The 20,450-nt window shown below is 37.7% G+C and overlaps 1 protein-coding gene across 1 annotated transcript in view; it reads left to right on the top strand.

Annotated features, from left to right (window-relative positions):
• NAALADL2 (N-acetylated alpha-linked acidic dipeptidase like 2) overlaps positions 1-20,450 on the top strand; it is a gene marked incomplete at its 5' end in the record, with an annotated part of 331,247 nt that overhangs the window by 120,324 nt on the left and 190,473 nt on the right. The window contains one exon of the mRNA XM_082056016.1: positions 12,865-13,135. Coding sequence (XP_081912142.1) covers positions 12,865-13,135 — 271 coding nt within the window. The remainder of the gene's footprint in view (positions 1-12,864; positions 13,136-20,450) is intronic.

Raw genomic sequence — 20,450 nt, 5'->3', positions numbered from 1 at the left:
GTTGCTCTGAGGAATAAATGCACATGAATCATTGAGTCTTTCACTGTTGTGTTTTTCTCTTTTTGCCAAAATTTAGTTTGCATTGAAAGCGTCAGTGAAATGTGCAGTGAAATGTGGGGTGCGTGGAGGAATAAAGTTGAAGAATGGGCACGATACACATTAGACTGCAGTGAAACTGTTACTGTGTTCCCGTATTTACTAAGTAACACACATTTGTTTTCTGAAGGTTTCCAGGCAAATCAATCCATTTATATTTACTACCTGTGTTTTAATGTCCATTGTACCAGGTATAGTACCAATTGTCAATTTTTACCTTTTTTTGTCTGTTTATTTGTTTTTAACTGTAGCTACACTGTTAAAGCTGTGGTTTCACTTTTTCTTGCTCCCCTGATTAAGAAATCTGAAGCTGTTCTGTGTGGTTCAGTTTGATTAAATGTATTTAGACTTCTAACCCCTTATTGGTTTTTCCATTTTTATATTTATCCTTTTTTGTGTCAGTGAATATGTCATATGTGTTAATGTCACAGATTTTTAAGAAACTTGGGATTAAATGTTGTGTCTGCATAATCCACATAGGTGATTTGTTAAGAGAATGTTCATGTCATGTTAATAACAAATAGACCATCTGCCTCCCAGAATTCCTCCAGCTAGCAGAGAATTTAATAGATGACTTTGTCATCATAGTAGCTGTAAGAAGCAGTGCAGGATGACCATGCCAATGTTTTTCTGTAGTGTAGATACATGACCGCATTCTGTATGTACATACCCAGTGAAAACCTGCTCTACTGCTCAATTCCTGAATCCTGTTTTCTGTCCTCACGTCTGTCTGTAGCTTCCTTAACACCACATTAAGAGCAAACTGAGACTCAGAAGCATAATATCTTCGCAGGAAGAGAGACAAGAAAATGTACTGAAGTTTAGCATTGGTCTGTAATGATTCTTTTTATTTTTTTTTTTTTTCCAAAGATTTAATTGATACTGCAGCTTTGAAATAAAGCACTTTCCTCTTTACTGCCTAGCAACAGCCACCCCCCTCTGGCCTTCAGGTTGAAACATCGCTGTACTACAGTAGCCCATTTGTACTTGCAGTAAGCAATTCAGGTGATTGCACATTAAAGTATGTTGAATACTAGGGGGCATTTTTCAGCCTTGATTCCAGTTCCTGAACATCTGCGTATTGCTGTTGTTTTTGTCTTTTATTTGTGCTTTATTCACTTAAAAATGGGCTTTGAAATTTTAGTTTGATCGTAAGAGAGGCTGAAAATGAATTATATCATTTAAGTATTACTCCATGAAACCGCCACCCACTGTTCTGGGGATGCTACGTGTGATTTATTTAATTTTCAGATAAAAAAGAGCCAGAAGTCTGAGCGAAGTCTAGAACAGGCAAGAAAATGTGGGTTAATAGATTGTTTTGGGTAGGAAGTTACATTTCTGGGTTTGCAAAATGAAAGGAGGTAATGTTGCACGTGAGGAAGTGTAAAAGGAGGAGGAGGAGAAGTGGGTAAGGTCGCTTTCCTGTGACTTTTCTGGAAGAGTCTGCACTGGGATGCCTGTGTTTTGCCCTGTGTGCCTGGACGTTGCAATGTGCTCCTTGAGGATGCACTTTATTGGGAATATAGGAATTCTATTGTAGAGTAACCACTTTGCATTTTGTGGCACAGGGACTGCTGAGAGGAGGTGAAGTGGGTAGGTCAACCTTAGAACTGACAGAGAGGAGGACTTTTTCATATGGACCTGAAGTGGACTGTGCAGGTTGTTGCAACAGAGAGAGTGTCTGCAAATTTGCTGGGCTAAGAGCAAACTTAGAGGAGTCTCCTTGCAAACAGAGTGATGACTTTGGAAGCCAAATCTCAGGTTTGAGATTGGTAGAGACTTAGAAACGAGCAAGCAAATACTTTGAGTTTTGCCTAATTGAAAAAGTTTAACATCCTAGTTTAAATACTGCTATATTGAGTCAGAGCCCACTTGATGTTTTGAGAGGACCCAGTTCAATGGAAATACGCAGCTCTGGTCAGGCCAGGTTGCTGAATGCACACAGTGGTGTACGATGAATCTGGTGTGAGGCAGACTGCAAAACAACTCTTAAGTATTGCATTTAAGTGTAGTTATTTGTATGGGAGCTGTTTGGGTTTTTTTGGGGGATATGAGCAGGGCAGGGAATCCATTCTTAACAGTGGATTCTCAGCACTTTGAAAATATGACCTACTTTGTATAGTATATAAGGATGTCCTCAAGACCACCATTCCTTCTTGCAGCAAATGAATGATGAAATGACGAGGCCTCTTTGAGGTCGACAGAGCTAAAGAAATCATTGAACTTACTGGAGAGGTACAGAGGTGAAATCAGAATAAAGGCCAGCAGAGGAATAATTGACGTATATGGAGACAAATGATAATTGCATACTAATAATAAATTTACAGTGCGAGTGGTACGTTCGCAGTGTCCATTTACTGGAACTGAGTTTCAGGAGGAGTGGGGACATGCTGGAAGAGGGCCAGAAGAGATCAGGGAGGGTAGTCAGAGATTTCAGCAGCAGCAGCTCTGAGGAAATGGATGAGAAGACTTGAGGACGTTTGGCGTAAGACAAGGTCAGATGAGGGAAGGCTTGTAAGTATGTAAAAAAAAACTGTTGCAAAAAGAAAAATATGAGTCTGTCCTTAACATCAGTGGTGGAAAGGAGAATATAAAGTGTGCTCAAATGCAGCAGTATGTGAGGTGATTATTTAGGCTGTACAAGGAGCTTCTATATTTGGAACAGGGTAGGAAAACATCTGCCTGGAGCAGCAGTTGGGTGAGCTGAGCCTTGAACCAAATGCTCTCCTGTGGTCTCTTCCCAGCCTTTCTTTATAAGATGTTGCATTTGCTCCTTTGGAGACAGCTTTTGTATATCCACAAGCAATTTGATTTGCGGTACAGCATAAATAACTTCAGGACGCTGTTTTGGTTATCAGTGTTGATTTCCTCAGCTGTATATTAGGACTGAAGGGTCAGTTCAAAGATGTCAGTATTTTCAGATAAAAACAAATTCAGCTGAAATGCAGTTCGGCTGGTGAGGTAGAGATTATCTGAACTAAGATGTGATGTGACATTTGTGATAACATTTTCCTTGCATAATTCCCTAGAAATGGTATTGTATCCTTTGTCACATTTTTTTCCCTGCAGTTTTCATTTTAACTAATACTCCTGACAGAACTTTTAAATATTAAACATCTAAGCTAACATGTCCATTAGAAATCTCTCCAATTCCATTGCAATTGCACTGGTAAGTTAATATACTGATAAGAAAATGAGACTGGTAACAGAAAGGTTGCATGGCATCGTCTTGTGGCTATTTTAGGCTTTGCTGTTGAAAGGGTTAACTTTTTGAGATTCATGAAATAAAATGAAGGTTTTACCTTCTTTTAATTTTAAAAATTAAACATTTATTTGGGGCTTTATCTAATTCCAAATAATCCTAAAACTTCAAATAATGGATAGATTTCCTAAGCATTGCTAAGTTTTTCTAGGATTTTGGGTTAGCATGCCCTCTTAATTCCTCATTGTCCTTTGGGAATGGGGATATTATTCAAAAGTTAAATCACACAGTTCAAATAAAGATGTCCAGTGCTGTCAGAATAACACCTGGCATTCAATCTAATTGCTTTTCAATTCACAGTGCAACTGAATGCTTGGCAATTGAAAGGAATAAAATACTGCTGGCTGGGCAGTATTGAGAATTTTTTTTTTCTGATCAGCAGATTTTCTATATAAAAAGCAAGATTTCTAGATTTTTTTGTTCGATAGGTTTTCTGTATAGAAAAGTGTTAGTGAAACATCCACTGCTATTCACATGCACACAGAAATGGTCTCTTGCTTTAAGTAAATGTATAATAATTGTCTCTGACAGTAAAAGGTACCAGTTGGGCTTGATTATGCAGCTGGTCACATTTTATTGAGAAACTGACATATTCCCTGTGGTCTGGGAAGAAAAGGAGATGATATCATTGTGAAGTTTGCTGGGTCAGTGCTCTGCCTGTGAATGGGGGGTTATGTGCAAGCACTTTCGAGGTGGGGGGTTGTCTTTGTACCATCCTTGAGCTGCAGTTTGCATTGTCCTCTGCATCGTCACCTGCTGGAAAATGCAGGACACAGTTGTTTGGAGCTTGGGACCTGGTTATTGTCTTACGTTGGGAGACTTTTTTTTTTCTTCAATAACTAGACTATACAGTTTGAAGAAAATTATATTCTCTTTGCGTATTTAAAACAGAGGCTAAGATATGCTTGCATGTCCAGAATGACAGTTTAGGTTGAGTTATACAAATCACTATTGTGTCTTTGGAAATAGTACGAGTTTAAAATGCTTTAGATGGAACTGTGCAAAGATACGGATTGTGATGTTATAGACACAAAGAATCCCGTATACCATAGAGGAAAACCTGTCTTTTGTTACTGAAACTTAGCAACTACGGAAGTTAATAAGAAAAAAATAGTGGTGGTGATCTTATTGATTTTGAAAGAAAATGGCATTATTTTGAGGGATCCTTTTGCAAGCGATATTGTTCAATAATAGTAAAAGGTTTCTTGTGCAGATATCTCCATTCTGCATATATTTTGAATAACTTCTTTTTGCAGTCAGTTAATCTGTTGAAAATGGTTTACTGTATTAAAAACAATGTATGAAGGACCAGACTAGTCCTTTCTGTAGTAAGCAGGTGAAGACTGAGAGCTCAGTGTTAGGAAGAGGCAATATTTGCTTGCTTTCCTAAGAGGAGAGTAAACAAAAGGAACCACGTGTCATAGCAATGACTGCTTTTGCACTATGTATGAAAGGTGTCTCCGTTCTCCTCTCCATCTGGAATTAACCGTCTTTAGGATTTTGAAACATAGCCCATTTGAGGGTCTGGAGCTGTTGTTCTCCACATTAAAGTTTCTGTGGTACATTAACTATTCTGAAAGTGAATAATGATCATAATCCTGTTTTTCACGTGTTTCCAGAATGATGGGGGAGAAATGCTAAATGACATTCTCATCTGTCTCTACACTGGCTAATTAAGCAAGGTACATATAATGGAAAAGTGATTTTTTATTTTTTTTTTTTTTTTTTTAAAAAAGGTTAAACCCCCCCTCATGATATTTAATAAAGTGTAAGATACTTTGATACCCAAAACCCATGAGTATAGAATCAGGCAATCTGGTTTCTGTTCCTAGCTCTGCCATTGCCTACCTGTCTGCCTTTGAGTGATTTGCTTATATCAAACATTTTCAAAAACTTCCACAGTTTTGTGGTTTTCATTTCTTAGGCATCTACTTTAATATCAAAGTCAACTGCCTTTCAGATTTTGCCTACATGATTGTCAATGATCAAAAAGTGGTGATTTAACAAGTTATTGTGTGACGGCAGAACTTCAGCTGGTTACACATGTTCACGGTCCATTGGAAATTAACACATTTAAACAACCTTCACTGTGGTAAATGTATTTTACTGTACCTTTGTGCTCTGTTGATAAGCCAATTCATTCATAAAGTACTGCAGTGAACTTGATCTTTTGCCACCTGTTTTCCATACTGCAAACAAAAATTGTATTAAGGTCTTTGTTTTTGAAATCTGATGTATTCAAACCAGTTTCTATCAAATTTACCACACAGATAACATATTTTGCATATGTTCAAACTCTTTTTGGCTGACTTGCAAAGCATCTGAATTAACTAGACTCTCCAGTTCTTTGCCCAGCAATTCCTGAACCCAAATGCTAGTGCACATATGCAACAGTTTTTGGGCCTTATATGAGGGATTTATATGACTGGCACTTGCAGATGCTGCTGATTCATGAAATACTGAGTGTTTACTTTGTTGCTTTAGAAGACCATATACAGAAGAATGAAACAGGAACCTTTCATGTGCGGGGATGCAGTTTACACTTGTGGTTGCTTCTGAAATTGTGACTTATAATGTCAGGGATTACTGAAAATCAGGGTAAAAGGACTCAGATTCAGAAAAGTTAGAAACTCGAATTTCTACATAGTGAACATTAGCTGAACTTGTTTGAATGTAATTTATTTGCAGCTGGCCTGCTTGTTGACAGATATTTACCTTTTAAAACTTGGATGCCTTGGATTCATTAAGGTGATTTCTACAAATATCATTTGATGATTTGTTGCTGGATCTGACCGCATATTCTGTGTTGTGACAGAGTGTAACTCATTAGATTAACTCATAAGTCAGTGATTGCTTCAGTTGCTGCACTTAGATCATTCAATAAGTTTTCAAAAATTTTCCTTCTCCATCAATAATAAAATGTAATCAGTAATTTTCCATTAATAGACCATTAAAAATGTGCTGAGCTCTTGCACTTTGAGTGAATGTGCAGAGTATACTGTTACATTAACAGTATTTAAAAATACTATTATGTTATTTCTGTGTCTAATGTGAGAACAGGCAGGGCATCAGGTATTACCATGGGTGCTTGCTTCCACAATGAAAGATTGCCTAACTGGAATAATTGTTGTTTACTAAACAAATAGATTTGAAAGAGCCTTTTTCAGTTTAGAATGGCACGCTATTGCTGAAAAGTAAGGTGAATACACTCTCTTAGAATTGACAGATATTCAGAACTATAGATTTTTTTCAAAAATCTGCTAGGCTTAAAACAGACTACAAGAGTAGCTGAGGGATTTTGTGTGTTCTTTCTCTATCTTTACCCTCTTCTGGGCAATCGTTTGATAGACCCTTGTTGGAAATCATATTGGCATTCTGATGTTCTGATGTGTTTGGAAGATGTGTTTGGATGCTGACTAGATGTCACTATAACTGACATCCAAATCTTTTAGAAAGCTTGGAAAGCTTATCTACGGCCAGTTTGTGACTTTGCAATGTTTATTGTAGAGGAACAATGAATTGCTTGTTTTTCAATAAACTGTGGAATCACAGAGTGAGAGAATCAGTAATTTTTCAATGCCTTCCACCATCTGCCTTGAAAGCAAGTTTGGCTTGTATCCGGATGTTGGCAAGTGAGATTTAACTATCCACATTAGTTTTATTTAAAAAAGTATAAAAGGCATTTGACTGTCTGATGTAGTAGGTAATCACAACATGCATGGTAGTCCTGTAGTAAAAAACAAAACCAAAAACAACACCCCACAAATGTACAAAATAGCTAAGCTTGTAAGCCAGCGTGGGCTGAGATCTGAGGGTGTTCTTCAATGCCATGACAAAGAACTTCTCAGGAAAATGAGAGGTTTGGCCTGAAGCTGTTGTGCATGTAAGTATGCTATGACAGGAGAGGGTACGTATGGTCAGGTACCCCTGCAAAAGTCTAATACCCAAGTGTACCTAAACATAGCACAAAAATGCTATGAAGTTTTGTTTAAAAGTAATTTTGTGCCTGCTCACGGTATAATTTTCTAAATAGATGACTCAGGTCCCTTTCTACTCAAAATACCCAAAAGGTATAGTGCACATAATGTTTAAAAAACAAACAAACAAAAAAACCTCAAAAGCTTTTTTTCTGTTAGAGCACTGTGCAAGCAAATCTAGAGCTGGTGTTCTGTTATCTGATGTTACGTACTTTTTATGGTTTCATGATGTACATTTATTCTGTGGCTGTGAAAAGTAAAAGCTGCCATAAGTAATACTCTTTTATGTTAATAGCATGATACCGATATTGTAGGCGCTATGTAGCATTTCTTCCCTTTGATAGCAAAAGTGATACGTTGTTACCCAAGAATGAATGGGGTTTTAGCTTCCCCATCATTAGGACAGACCATACATTCATCGCTGTGTTCCGATGAGTCATGTATACTTTTTTCTATCAGACAGAACTGGCTGATGGTGTAGGGCTGGCAAAAAGCCCTCCCTCCCCTGAGAGGTCCCTCTCCAGTGGAAAGGCTGCTGCGGGTGATGGGGCTGGCTGGCCAAAAACCAGGAAAATGGAAGAAGTAGCATCATATCACATAGTTGCTGGCTCATATCTAGTGCCCAAATGTTATGTTTAACCAGGACTTTCCATTGCTTTGACGCTGTAGTACAATATTATTTTGTTTATGATTTTGAAAGCATATCCGAGTAGACCTACCTGTTAGTTTGGTCATTACTATGATCACCGTGTGACAAGAATGAACAGAGTACCAGTTTTCTTGTGACCCAGGACTGTGACAAAATTAATATCAGTGCTAAAAATATGCCCACAATATTCAGAATGTGCATAGAGCGATGGTGGATGTGACAAAGGACGTGTCACGGATCTGCTTCATGGAGCAGTTGCTGGAGGCCTTGCAATGTCACCTGAAGTGGTTCTGGATCTTGTCCTGCACTAAGCTGCATGTAGTCAACTACTTACACCATGAGAATGTTTCTCTTACATATTCTAACCTCCTGATAAATATTTATCTTCTCTTGGACTTGGATTTTGTTTGTTTATTTTGGAATCAGCAGGTTTGTGGCAGTCAGTTCAGACCACGGGAAATCTAATCTGGCAGGTTGGAGACCAGCCGGTTGAGCACCCTAATTAACAGAAACATGTAATTAAAATTTAAGCAGATGTGGCTTGGGCAGGTGGTATTTCCTGAACGCATTTAGTTTGCTGTGTGTACATGCTACATGTGATGGATACAAATAAACACTCTGCAACTGCGAAATCTACTTGCGCATATGCTGAGCAGTTGGTGTGTGCGAGTGCTGTGCGCTGGCCTGGCACTGCTGAAGCTGCCACATCTCCGCTCTTAATGGACTGAAACGAGTTCTGCAATCCTGAACATATGTAAACATTTTAAAAACTCAGCCTGGACAAAGTTTGTGGGTAGGAAAAAGATATATGCATGGAAATCTATAAATATAATAGCCCCATATGATGCTTTTCTTGCACTCTTTTTTGGTTATCTGCTACCAGCTACTGTTGGAAACTGCATATTAGGCAAGATAACACTTTGATCTGATGTAGCATTACAAAAACTGTAGTCTGGTGAATTCATTGTGACTCCCAAAATTTGAAGGCAGCTACTCAGCTGAAAAATTGGCCCATAAAAATTCCAAGTCTGTGTTTGTTTTTAGTTCTTACTTGAAATTCCAATAACTGCCTTATCAACAATCTCAGTCAAGTGGAAGAAAATAAGGAATGAAAATTTACAGTCAAAATCTGGGAATAAAGAGATTAGACAAACTTCGCCCTAACTCTGCAAAACTGGAATTGAGGTTTTTGTTTGCTTGGTGGCTTCTTTTTTTTCTAGGGTATTTCTTACTCTCATTGCAGTGTAGACATTTAATCTTGAAAAAAAGAAAGGAAAGGAAGCAAACAAGGAAACAAACACAAAACTCACACAAACAAGCCATACTTGAGAGGTGTTTCACAGTGTCCCAGTACATCACCAGCAACATGCAGCTGGCTTATTTGCAATATGTTGTTCCCTTCTCTAGCAAGCTGTGTCAAAAAAAGTGCTGTTTTAGCAGATGACTTTCTATTAACCTGCTGTAGCTCCATATTGCCCACGGTTATTTGAAAATGAAATTTCTCTATTTTATGTGTGCGTGTGTTCATTTACCTCTTATAATCATAAGTTAAAAATTGGTCTTTTTAAGCTTCAGAGGCTTCAGAAAGCCTGGCTTTACGACAGATATGTCTTATTTCAAATTATTTTCCTAGCTTTAGAACTTTGAAGCTTCAAAGAGTCATGGTCTGCTGCTTTTCACTGGCCTGGACATCCAGCTGATCAGGCAGTAAAATACAACTTAGACTTCTTATTTACACAGAAAATCTGAGAATGTGTCTTCATAAACACTTACTTCATCTTTTCATCATATCAAAGTGGGGAAACTTCACCTTATTCAAATGAAGCAGGGTATACTATGAGTTCTAAGAGCAATTTAATCTGATTTTTTCAGTTCAGGAACCTAGCTTATTTGAGGTGGTGCAGAATATTAACAAAACAAGTTTATGTCCTGTTTTGATGTACAATAGTTCAATATCTGATCTATATCAGAAAGTAACTTGTGGAAATGTCTTTATCTGATAAAGGCACAGTATTATTCAGACTTTTATTTTTGTATTTATTAATGTCTCTAACTTGAGACCAAATCTTAAGTCTGTGGTGGCTCCACTTCAATAAATGATGCAGATTTACGGGAACTGAGATGTACTCATTAACTTTGTGGCTTTTCCCATTGACTCAACCTGAACAGGTAGCTGTATAAAGTATATTTTGTAATGTAAGGAAATCAAACATTTGGCTGGCATTATTAAAGGCAGTATTGTAAATGGAAATTGGCAATCACATTGCTATTGATTCCTCCTGAGCATGCAGCCGCTTGCAAAAACGAGAAACATAATCATCCCAAGGGCCTGTTTCATTCCACTGCTTAAGTCTCACCGCTATCCATCTCCGTGCCCTGGCAGTTTTAGGAAGCAAGTTAATTGACAATTTGTAGAGGAGGACTATGAAGTGCATGTGAAGTGTTGGGATTTTTCAGGATGGACTGCCAAACAAACTTTATACTTTTCTGAATTTGGTCTGGTTTAGGATGTACTGGTTTTACATGTTATACTTGTTATCCAACTAGTAAGTACTAAAAATAATGAGCTAAATTACTTCTGACTTTAAGTCCATGGGGTCAGCAGAATTGTATCAAAGACCAAGTGCAAGTCAGTCACTGAAAAAAACCTGCTGGTGATGTTCATAAGATTTATCAAAGTAGTCTAATATGTGCTGATTTATTGTAATATAACACGTGCTCATAATTTGTTATTTGATTTCAACATGCTGTAAAGATATTATGGAGTAAATAGTGAGTGTGCTCATTCCTTTAACTTTATCAGATATATTGTCATAAAAGTTCCAAAGATGGTTATTTAATTATGAAGTGAAAGTAACTTCTATGCCTAAAAGAGCAATTTTGTTATTATATCTTCTACTGTCAGTGCTTAATTAGTCTTATTGAAACTGAATGCTTCTTGTTGCAATGTGCTATAAACTTATTGGCCTGGGATAAGTTTCTTGCAATTATTTATTCTACTATTGTTTCTGTCACCTGAGGGAAGTACAGATATTATCTTAATGATTGTGTTAATCAAACAGCTTTCTGTATTTCTGCACTGTCCAATTCTATGTCATTACATTAGCAGGCACAGGAGATGAAATTGGAAACTTGTAACGTACCAGAGATTGGATTAACTCATCTTTTTTGTGTAGACTGCTTGAAGACTTATTTTGGATAATTTAAAAAGATTAAATCTGCAAGACAGTTACTCCTGCTGACAGGATCTCTGAAGTCTTTGACATAAGTCCATTGTTCTTGTAAAAATTTTGAACTTTGTGCACTAATAACTTTGCTATTGTAATGCGGGCTGGGGTACAACAAATATTTTAAATCAAATAATCTTTGCATATTTTGTAAATCCCTTGGATATTGGAATAGTTATTTCATCCATATAATATGATCAGGAGCATTAGACATTTGAATGTAATATATAATGTTTGAGCCATTTCTAGGCTGTAATAAGTGTTATAGCTTCACTTTCTGCCTTATTAAGATTTTGATGCTGTCTAGGTGGTAAATGTTCTTTTATTTGAAACATCTGTGGAGAAGGGAGTCTTTGCTTTCCATCATAAGCTTTCTTTGGCAGAGTTCTCCCCGGGGTCAGTGCAGCCCCTGCTGGGAGCGGTGCCGGCAGCATCCATCCCGCTTGAACAGCACAGAGGGGCCTGGAAAACACTTGGTGGGATTCTCATATACCTATTGCTTGCAATAATGGTTTAAAAAAGTCTGTGTGTTATTCAGCTGTTGTTTCTGATGTGTGCAAGACAGCCAGGGTATTTTTTTAAGGTTCCACTAAGGACCATAAAGCATCTAAATATAATTGGCCTTTTCGTGAAAAGAAGTTTGTGAACAAGAGTTTCGGGTAGTGTCAGAATCTCTGTGTTTGGAAATCAATACTTCTGTGATCCTTAGTTTTGCTACTCGGTCCTGAGAGCTTCACAGACAAGAAAGAAAGAAAAAAAAAGAAAATGCTCACAAAATTCAGCAAATATTCCATCAACTTTCTTGTACGGCTTTGCTTACATAAGTGCTTGCCTATGAAATTAGTGAAATCCTTTACATAATTAGTCAAAGCCTTTAGTTGTCCTTTCAGCATATCTGTCCTTCAGTGCCATCACCATGTTCATCTAACGGCCCATCTGGTAGCGGGTGCTGAACGGTGACGCAGACCCGGGGATACAAGCTCAGACCAACCCCTCTGAAATCTCTGTTGGCCCATCTGGTAGATACTGCCAAAATAATGTCCAGGCTCATGTTGTATGCTTGCCAGGCTGCTGGCAGGGTAATCCTTCAGTGCAGGTAGGAAAGCTGAGGAAAACTTTCTGAAAGCCGGTGAAATATTTGGGGGAATGGTTCCATTCTGTTTAGCAAATTTGCTTTACTTGATGAATTTAGGCCAATCATGTAATTACAACTGATCTTCAGCATCATACCCTCCCTGGAATGCCTGTTACTTCAGATTGTGTTATTGAGTGGTTGTTTAAACTGATGCTATATCAGAAACTTGATCAGCGCCAGAGAAATTAATTTTGAAACAATTACTGTGATAATTTTTGCAGGATTATTTACATTTTAATTAGATATATTCCCTATAAATATGTTTTTTCCTTATTTTTATTTCTCTAAAAGAGGTTGCTTTTTGTCTCACAATTGGCAAAAAGTTATTTTCAAAAAAATGAAGGTTGTTTGGGTTTTTTTTTGTGTGGCTTTTTTTTGGTATTGTTTGGGTTTTTTTTCATGTTTCATACATTATTAATTGAAACGATTGACTGATGTGTATTAAGGTACCAGTGTTTTAGTAGGAAATAAACTAAAAGTGTGTTTACTTGTGTTTTTTTTTTTTTTTTTTTTTCCAGAGATTTGTTACGATCCCCTAGAGAAGATGATGTAGACATTGCAATGAAAATTCTGGTTCAGTGGACTTCCCAAGGCCTTGAAGATGTCCGGCTGGTAAATTACTCTGTTTTGCTTGACCTACCAGGCTCTTCTTCAAACACAGTAACTCTGAAAAACAGCGGTGAATGCTTTTATCCCAGTGGACAGCGGTGCAACAGGGACACCAAAATGCTTCATAGCAAAGACCTCCTGTACTCGTACGCAGCTTACTCTGCCAAAGGAGCTCTTGAGGTAATGTGACCATTTGTCTCTGTCAATTGTGGTGAAATAGAGTTAGAAAACATCAGCTTTTGTTGAACTTGGCTGGTAAAGTACATATGGTGAAATGCTCAGCCTTAAAATAAACATATTTAGGTAAAATATGATGCAGCCAGTCTCAACTCAGACTTAAAAATTAGTCAGACCTGAACACTTAATATTTATATATATATATATATATATATTTTTTTTTTTTTTTTAAAAAAAGAAACATCTGAGTTTATAACTTAGCATCTTCTGCTTGAGTGTAAAAATCTGAAAGTTGTGTTGAGGACTACATTTTATCCTTGTTGATGTGTAAGTGCTTCTGATTTGAGGGATGCCTGTTAGAAGGGTAAGATGAGATTTTCTGCAGTGAGACCTTCAGGCGTGCTGGGCTGGTACCTGGAGCTCCTGAATTATGGTTGTGGATCTCACATACTTTTTTCTGTGGCAACTCAGTTGACACATCTGCACTGTTTCCTCTTGAAAACCCTAATTTGTATTTTTATCTTACTGTAGCTGTTGTTAGGAAGTTTTATCAGCCTATTGGGATTTGTTACTTGCCAAGTGAATTAAGATCTTGGATTATCTTGTTTTATCCTCTTTACTGCCTTCACTGGCTCCCTTCCTGTATTTGCTTTCTAAATATATTGGGGCACACAAAAGGGTTGTAATTTCTGTTTACTTTCCTACCCGAGATAGTATAAATCTCCGTAAATATTTCTGAAATACAAAAATTGGAATTTCACTGCTAACTGTTGTCTTTCTCCTTTTTAAAATATTGTGTGTAACTTTCAGTGATGCAGGAGTTTTTCCATTTTGGTTTCTTTATTGTTTAACAGTATGGGTTTGTTTTTATGACTTAGAACACGAAGAGCCTATATAAAAATTTGCAAATGGCTTTGGGTTTGGAAGATACCTCGCCCAAAATACTTTTATGCTTTGTGAATATCTTAATACTTATAGCATATCAGTTACTGGATTTCTAACATTGAAATGAACTTTTGTATGTTTTCCTTTTGTTTGTGATAGTTTTTGCCCATAGCACTACTGATAACATGTAATGCACTGTGGAAATCTTGTAATGAGTCAAAATTGGGAAAGCTGCATGATGCTCACTAACTCATTTTATGAACTATCAATTTATTTTCAAATTTTGGACTGTAGGGGGAAAAAAATTACAAGCGGGCTGGAAGAAAGTCAGATCCTTAAGTTTCTCATCATGAAGCCCACAGGCTTCAGCTTCTCTTTCTTAAAAGCATTGTAGCTTTTTAGTCCAAGGGATTTATTCCAGAGAGGAGAAGGAATGGAGTTGTTCTCCTTTGAGAGAGACTTCTCTCCATCTCCTGTTTTTGTGTACCTTACCTGCCTGCTTTTCAGATTTAGTGTCATGGTCATTATATCCGTACAGCCTCTGTTCTGGGGCTCTAGCAACCCAACAGCTTCAGGTTAAGGTTTGTTGCTAAGAAGTGAAAGAGTGATTCTTAGCCTACATGATGATGCCTTAACTTTTCCATGGGCAAGTAAAATGTATTAATTAATGGGTTTGGCTTCTCTCATCACTTAGAAACTCAGTATGTAAAGTTGTAACAAGATAGAAGTAGAGCAGTGGCCTTTGAGATTTAGTTCATGAAAATAAATGTGTTGCTAACAAATTCATCAGATTAAAGGAAATCCAGTGTTCCGGGAAAAATCATTGATGCTATTACCAGCAACACAGGTAGCACTTCCAGTTTTATTTCAGGGCAGTTTTCTCTGTGATTGAGTTCTGGAGAAATGAGGCCCATGCACACTGCGTTGTACTTGTCACTAGGGGTGTATCTTGGTTTTGGCAAGACTCAAAGTTTGTACTTGAGCCAAAGAATGACTCTCTGCACACAGTTTTACAATCAGTATTTTGAGGTACCTAGCAAACTCACAAAACTTCAGACATTTCTTCTGTTCTTCAGAAAGTCTACTTGAAGTGTCCTTAGATCTAGAGTTTTGCCTAAAAGGGAAATTTCCCTATTTGTTTAGGCTACGGATTGTAGATAGTGATCTAACCTTCTGGACTTTCAATCCTACACAGTAATCTCTACTATTTAAACTAATGAAAGTAGGAGAACGTTAAATGAGCAGAGGCAGGTGGTGGCTGTTGCTATGTTCAGTTCTCAGAGGATGACTTGATTGATCACATTGGAGCTACAAGTTGTATGTTTTGAATATCTTGCAGTGGGTTGTAATTGCAAATCATGAGGGTTTTCCTATAAAAAGTTATTCTTGTAACAGCTACTCATAATCTGAATAATTTTCTTTCAAATGTGACACATCCTTAGTAGAAAATTTCTGTTGTGTGTCACATAATCAGGTTGAATTGCTAATATTGCTTTGTTGCTGCTGCTTCATTGTATCTCATTTGTATATTTGGTTTGCTAGAAGTTCAGGCGAATAAAACTATTAATTTCTAGCTGTTTGCCTATCAGCAGAGCTGCAGCTCTATCTTCATGTTGACAAGGTTATTTGTAGGATAGCAAGACTCATTTTCTTTGACCACCTGTCATGTCCATTTGTCATATGGCCATTGTGTATGAGCCATCCAATTTGTACTTTCTGGTAACAGTCTAAACAGCATTTGTGAGTAAAAATTTGAGCATTTGTGATCTGAAATCTACTTCAAAAATCTACTTAGTGCCATTGTGATGGATGGTACACTTTAATACTTCTTTATAATTCATCAGGCCCTGAAAAGGTGACACTGTTTACCCATCACGGTGACAGGCAGGGCAGCCTACAGTTCTGGAGAGAGCTGCTAGTTGGGTTTGAAATAGATATTGCAGCAGTTATGTAAATAGTATATTGCAGACTAGGTCAGTCTAGAGAAAGAAATTACATATATAAGAAAGAAAAAATATCAGCTACCTTTTATAGAGTTTAAACCTTTTGTCTGCTTGATGAGTACAGGAAAGCCAGTCTGGCCAACAGAATACATATTTAAAGGGAGATTACATTGCATTGAATTTATGTACTAAAGCAAAGTATCTTGTCAAACAGTATGTAGCTGGTGTCCCAGTGAGTGTAGTGTGCAGTGAATCCAAATATTCTGCTCCTGACTTCATGGCACATGGTCATCTGGGAGCTGTGGCTGCATGTGGAGAGATGAGCTGGGAAGCCACTGACAAGGTGAACCCCCAAAGATCCAGCATCCTCCTTTCAGCATCACATTGGTAGGTACTGTCAGTGTAGGTGCATCTTGTAGCCCATCTGTTACCGCCCACAGCCGTGATCCCCAAGCACAAGAAAGTGTAAGAAAGGAGACATCTGGACTGGAAGCACAGCAGAAGGCTGGTGTTACTTGGGTCATCTGGGTGGTTGGTTTAGAGCAGGGCTACCAGATACAGCGAACTTCAGGAAGAAGCAAGCGTTGAGTTTTGGTGTCACAACATTCATCTGCCGTGTTCCCTGCTTCTTTAGCAACTGTAAAGAGAAAATCGTAGCAGACGTAATAGTTGGTGTGTTGGGACAACATTCAAGGACAGACTAATTAAAGCAAAATGAAGATTGTATTTACTTTGTATTCTCTGATTTTCTGTCGTTAATGTTTGTGTGACCTGATATTTTCCTCACATTCCTTTCACTTTAAATTTATTCACTCTTTGCTTTATGGAATATTAAGGAAATTTTGACAATCATAAATCTGCTTTCAGACATTAAACAGATACTTAGTGTCCTCCGTTATATGGCATTGCCTCATGCTACACTATATTCTTCTGCATCTTCAGCAATAACTGGCTGGTGAATGCACCAAATCCCTCTTTGTTCCTTTGCTGTTCCTCCATCATGGACACTCCCAGGAAGCCCAGCAAAGCTCATTTTCCTTTCCTCTGGACCTCACACACTGGAAGGACTGTGTTGGTTCAGGAAAGGAGACAAGAGCACCACAAATACTGGCACATTCTTGAAATGAGAGTGCATTTGCCAGCAGGGATTTGTTGGTTTCATGGACAGAAGTGAATTCTCGCCATCTCCAAGGCAGTTCTCACAACACCCGACCATGTCTCATGTGTACTTGGACCCCTCCTCTGCCCTGTGCCCTGATGGCTTGGACTCCTCCGCTGTGTTACCTTACTTCCCTGCTATCATCCATGTTCCCTGATTGATTCTACCCGTTTTTTGTTCAAAGTGTCCGCTGACTTTAGGCATTTATACTCCTAGATCAGTGTGATATCTTTGATTAGTTTCGGAGGGGCCGCAGGGAGCAGACAAGTGAGAATGCTGAGTGTTGCTTCTATCTACAATATGCAGAAGAGATTCCCTACATCTGTTGCTAGCATATCAGCCTGCTCTGGTTCATTTGTTTTGGTGACATTTTCTCAGCTAAATGAGAACCCACCACAGAGATTAATGCCACCTGAAGCAATACGAGAAGCGCAAATCCATCTGTTAGGCTCACTCAGTAATATTGCTACCATTCTTCAATCCAGGCAAGATGGGAATAAAGGAAGCAGAACTAAGATCGCTGACAGATCCTCTTTCACAAGGAGGAGGGCTTGCTCACTTCTTATCAGATATCCCACTTTCTTAAGGCTGTGCTGAGATGTCTCCTCTTCCCATCCATCCTCTTCCTTCCCAGGTCCTTCGCTCTGCAGGAGGATGGAAATCTTCCTCTCTCCTCTCCTACCAGTTCCTCTAATCTTTCCCACTCATTGTGGGCTGCTCAACCGTGTGCCCTACGGTTCCCTCCCCTCTCTGCCAGGGTTTCCCAGTGCTGCAGCTCTCTGTATTTTTAGCTCTGCACCAAAAGGTTATGAGTTCCTCTGGAGGGACAATGCATCAGGAAGTCCTTAACCCAACAGCTTGCTTTCATTTGATTTGGTTTGATTGTGCTGGAAATGTGATTACTGCACCCTTATTATCTTTTATCTTCCCTCTAGCTAGTCAGTGGTAATTTCCTTAACAATATTTCTGAATTAAGATTGGTGTCAGCGGGTTGGTTTTAGAAAATTTTAAAATCTTCCCAGGTTATTTTTATCCTCGGGCAAAATTTCCAAATGAGCCTTCTGCAGCATGCTCACTTGCACATCTTGAATCCTAAAGGCAGAGAGTGCATATAATTTAGATTAAATAATCACAGTATCTCACCCTAAGTCTTTCAGTCATTTTTGATGGCACATTGGTGCAAAATATCAAGCTAGAGGGAATCTTGATACATGTGTGAATTTAATTCTTTTAGGCATGCCAATTTAGTTCATTATTATCTTTATTAACATTTTCTAAGATTTCTTCTCTGCAGAGACATGTACTTGCTAAAATGAATCCCTAGCAACTGAAATCAGTTTGCAGATGGTTAGGGCTATAGGTTGAATAACACATACATGCAAATGAGAAGAATCACATGATTTTTGTAACGTTTAGACGTTTTAGAGGAGCTTTATTTATCTTTTATTTATAGAAGAGTTTCTCAGAAAACTCTTCCACAAATAATCATAATTTAGACCACTGCTCTGCATAGCAAGTAAGCACAGTGAATTTTCAAGACAATCTCACTAAGAATATGGATTTTAGAATAGACTTGACCTTTAAACAGAAAACAACATTCAACATTAACTACAGCATAGCTGCCACTCCATTAGAATTAGATATAGAAAGCTGTGAAATGCAATGTGAGGGTTATATAATTTAAAATTGCAGTCAAGGATTACAAAAATGATCATTGAAGAGATGTCCTGCAGAATATCCTGTCAGTTTTCTGGCATATGTCACATAGCCATTCATAAATAAAGTTGTGCACTTCCCTAAAAATAATAGTAGTTCATATTGCACAAAAGCTTGGTTAATATTGCTGTGCACGATTTTTGTATCATTGAAGGGCAGGGTTTCAAAGATGAGATGGCTATTGCAGCAGAACCTTTTGTGTTTTATAATTGTGAGTCAATAGGAGACTAATGTTTTACTAATAAAATAGTAGTAATGACATTTTAGTAATGATGTCATTAATAATGAGATTTTTTTAAATTTAAAAAAAGCAAAAGGTGAGGCATCTTGATATATACATATATATAGCAGATCACTGAGCATTTCCGTGCCATTCCACATAATCACCTAAAGGCATTTTTCAGTGAGGCCACTGTAAAATATTTGAGGGGGAGCAATGTTGAACAACAAACATTATTTATATTCCAATTGCATGGTAAAACTAAAGGGTGCAAATACTGGGACGTAGGAAGTGGATTTGGTGCTTTATTCACATTTTAGTGCAAATAAAATTCCTATTGAAAGCAATGGGAATTACATCATTTTTAAGCAGAGTTGAATTTTGTCTGTTAGTAGTCACTGTGAGAGAATACAACTGGAAGTAACTTCTGTAAATGCATGGATCTGTAAGAAATATTTTTTTCCTTAATTATTTTATTGTATAATTTAGACCTGCTAAGTTGCAATCACCTCTGCAGTTCAGTAGATATGTGGGTCGATACCCACTCAGTCAGTCATCTTTCATGCCCACTGTTTGTTAGTGGCTGTGGTTCAAACCTGGACACAAAGATACTCCAAGTCACATGGGAATCTTTCTGCCAAATCACAAGGCACATTTTGCTTGGGTGGTGCCAGCTTATCAGCTCCCTGTAATTTCTTTTACATCTTCCTGGTAAATGTGAACCTACCTACAACATACCTGTGTTTCTTCTGTTTAAGTCCACAAAGGCAATATCTTCCTCAGAAGAGTAATTCCAAGAAAAAAGCCACTTCTGCTGTGAGCTGTTTAGTTTGGTTTTGGGGATCTTTTTCTTCTAATTTTTTCTAGTGTTTTGAGGGTTCAAAACTGCCTTGAAGGGACTTTGCTTACACTAAAAACAAAAGCAAAAACTTCCTTCAATGGAGAGAGTACAAAGCAAATATTATCAGCTTTTAAAAAAATGCTAGGAGGAGAAAAACAACATAAAAACCCCCACCCTACTACTGATATAATGAGAAAAATAACAAAACATTTTTGTATTTATATAATACTCAATCCTTGCCTGTAAAACTACTTATATACTTCAATGTTAAAAAAAAAAGGTAGTTTAATGCATAAACAATAAAGTACTGCTTAGACTGCTACTCAACTTTGTGATAGTTATGACTAAAATACAATATCAATTACACTATTGTTTTTTCTTGTTTTTTTTTTTAGTTTAATTTTGAGAAAGAGAAGCAATTCCTGAAACCTTTTAAGGAACATTAGCAATATAAAAGGTTCTGTAGTTGGAGGCAGATTACATGTTACCATGTCTACACATCCCGCACCTGGGAGCACAGCCATGAAATCCTGACCCTGGCAGTCCCAGACATC

This window comes from Streptopelia decaocto, assembly GCF_964273445.1.
Source record: "Streptopelia decaocto genome assembly, chromosome: 6".
Taxonomy (NCBI): domain Eukaryota; kingdom Metazoa; phylum Chordata; class Aves; order Columbiformes; family Columbidae; genus Streptopelia; species Streptopelia decaocto.
Note: the sequence above shows the minus strand (reverse complement) of the source record. Positions and strands in the feature narration are given on the sequence as shown.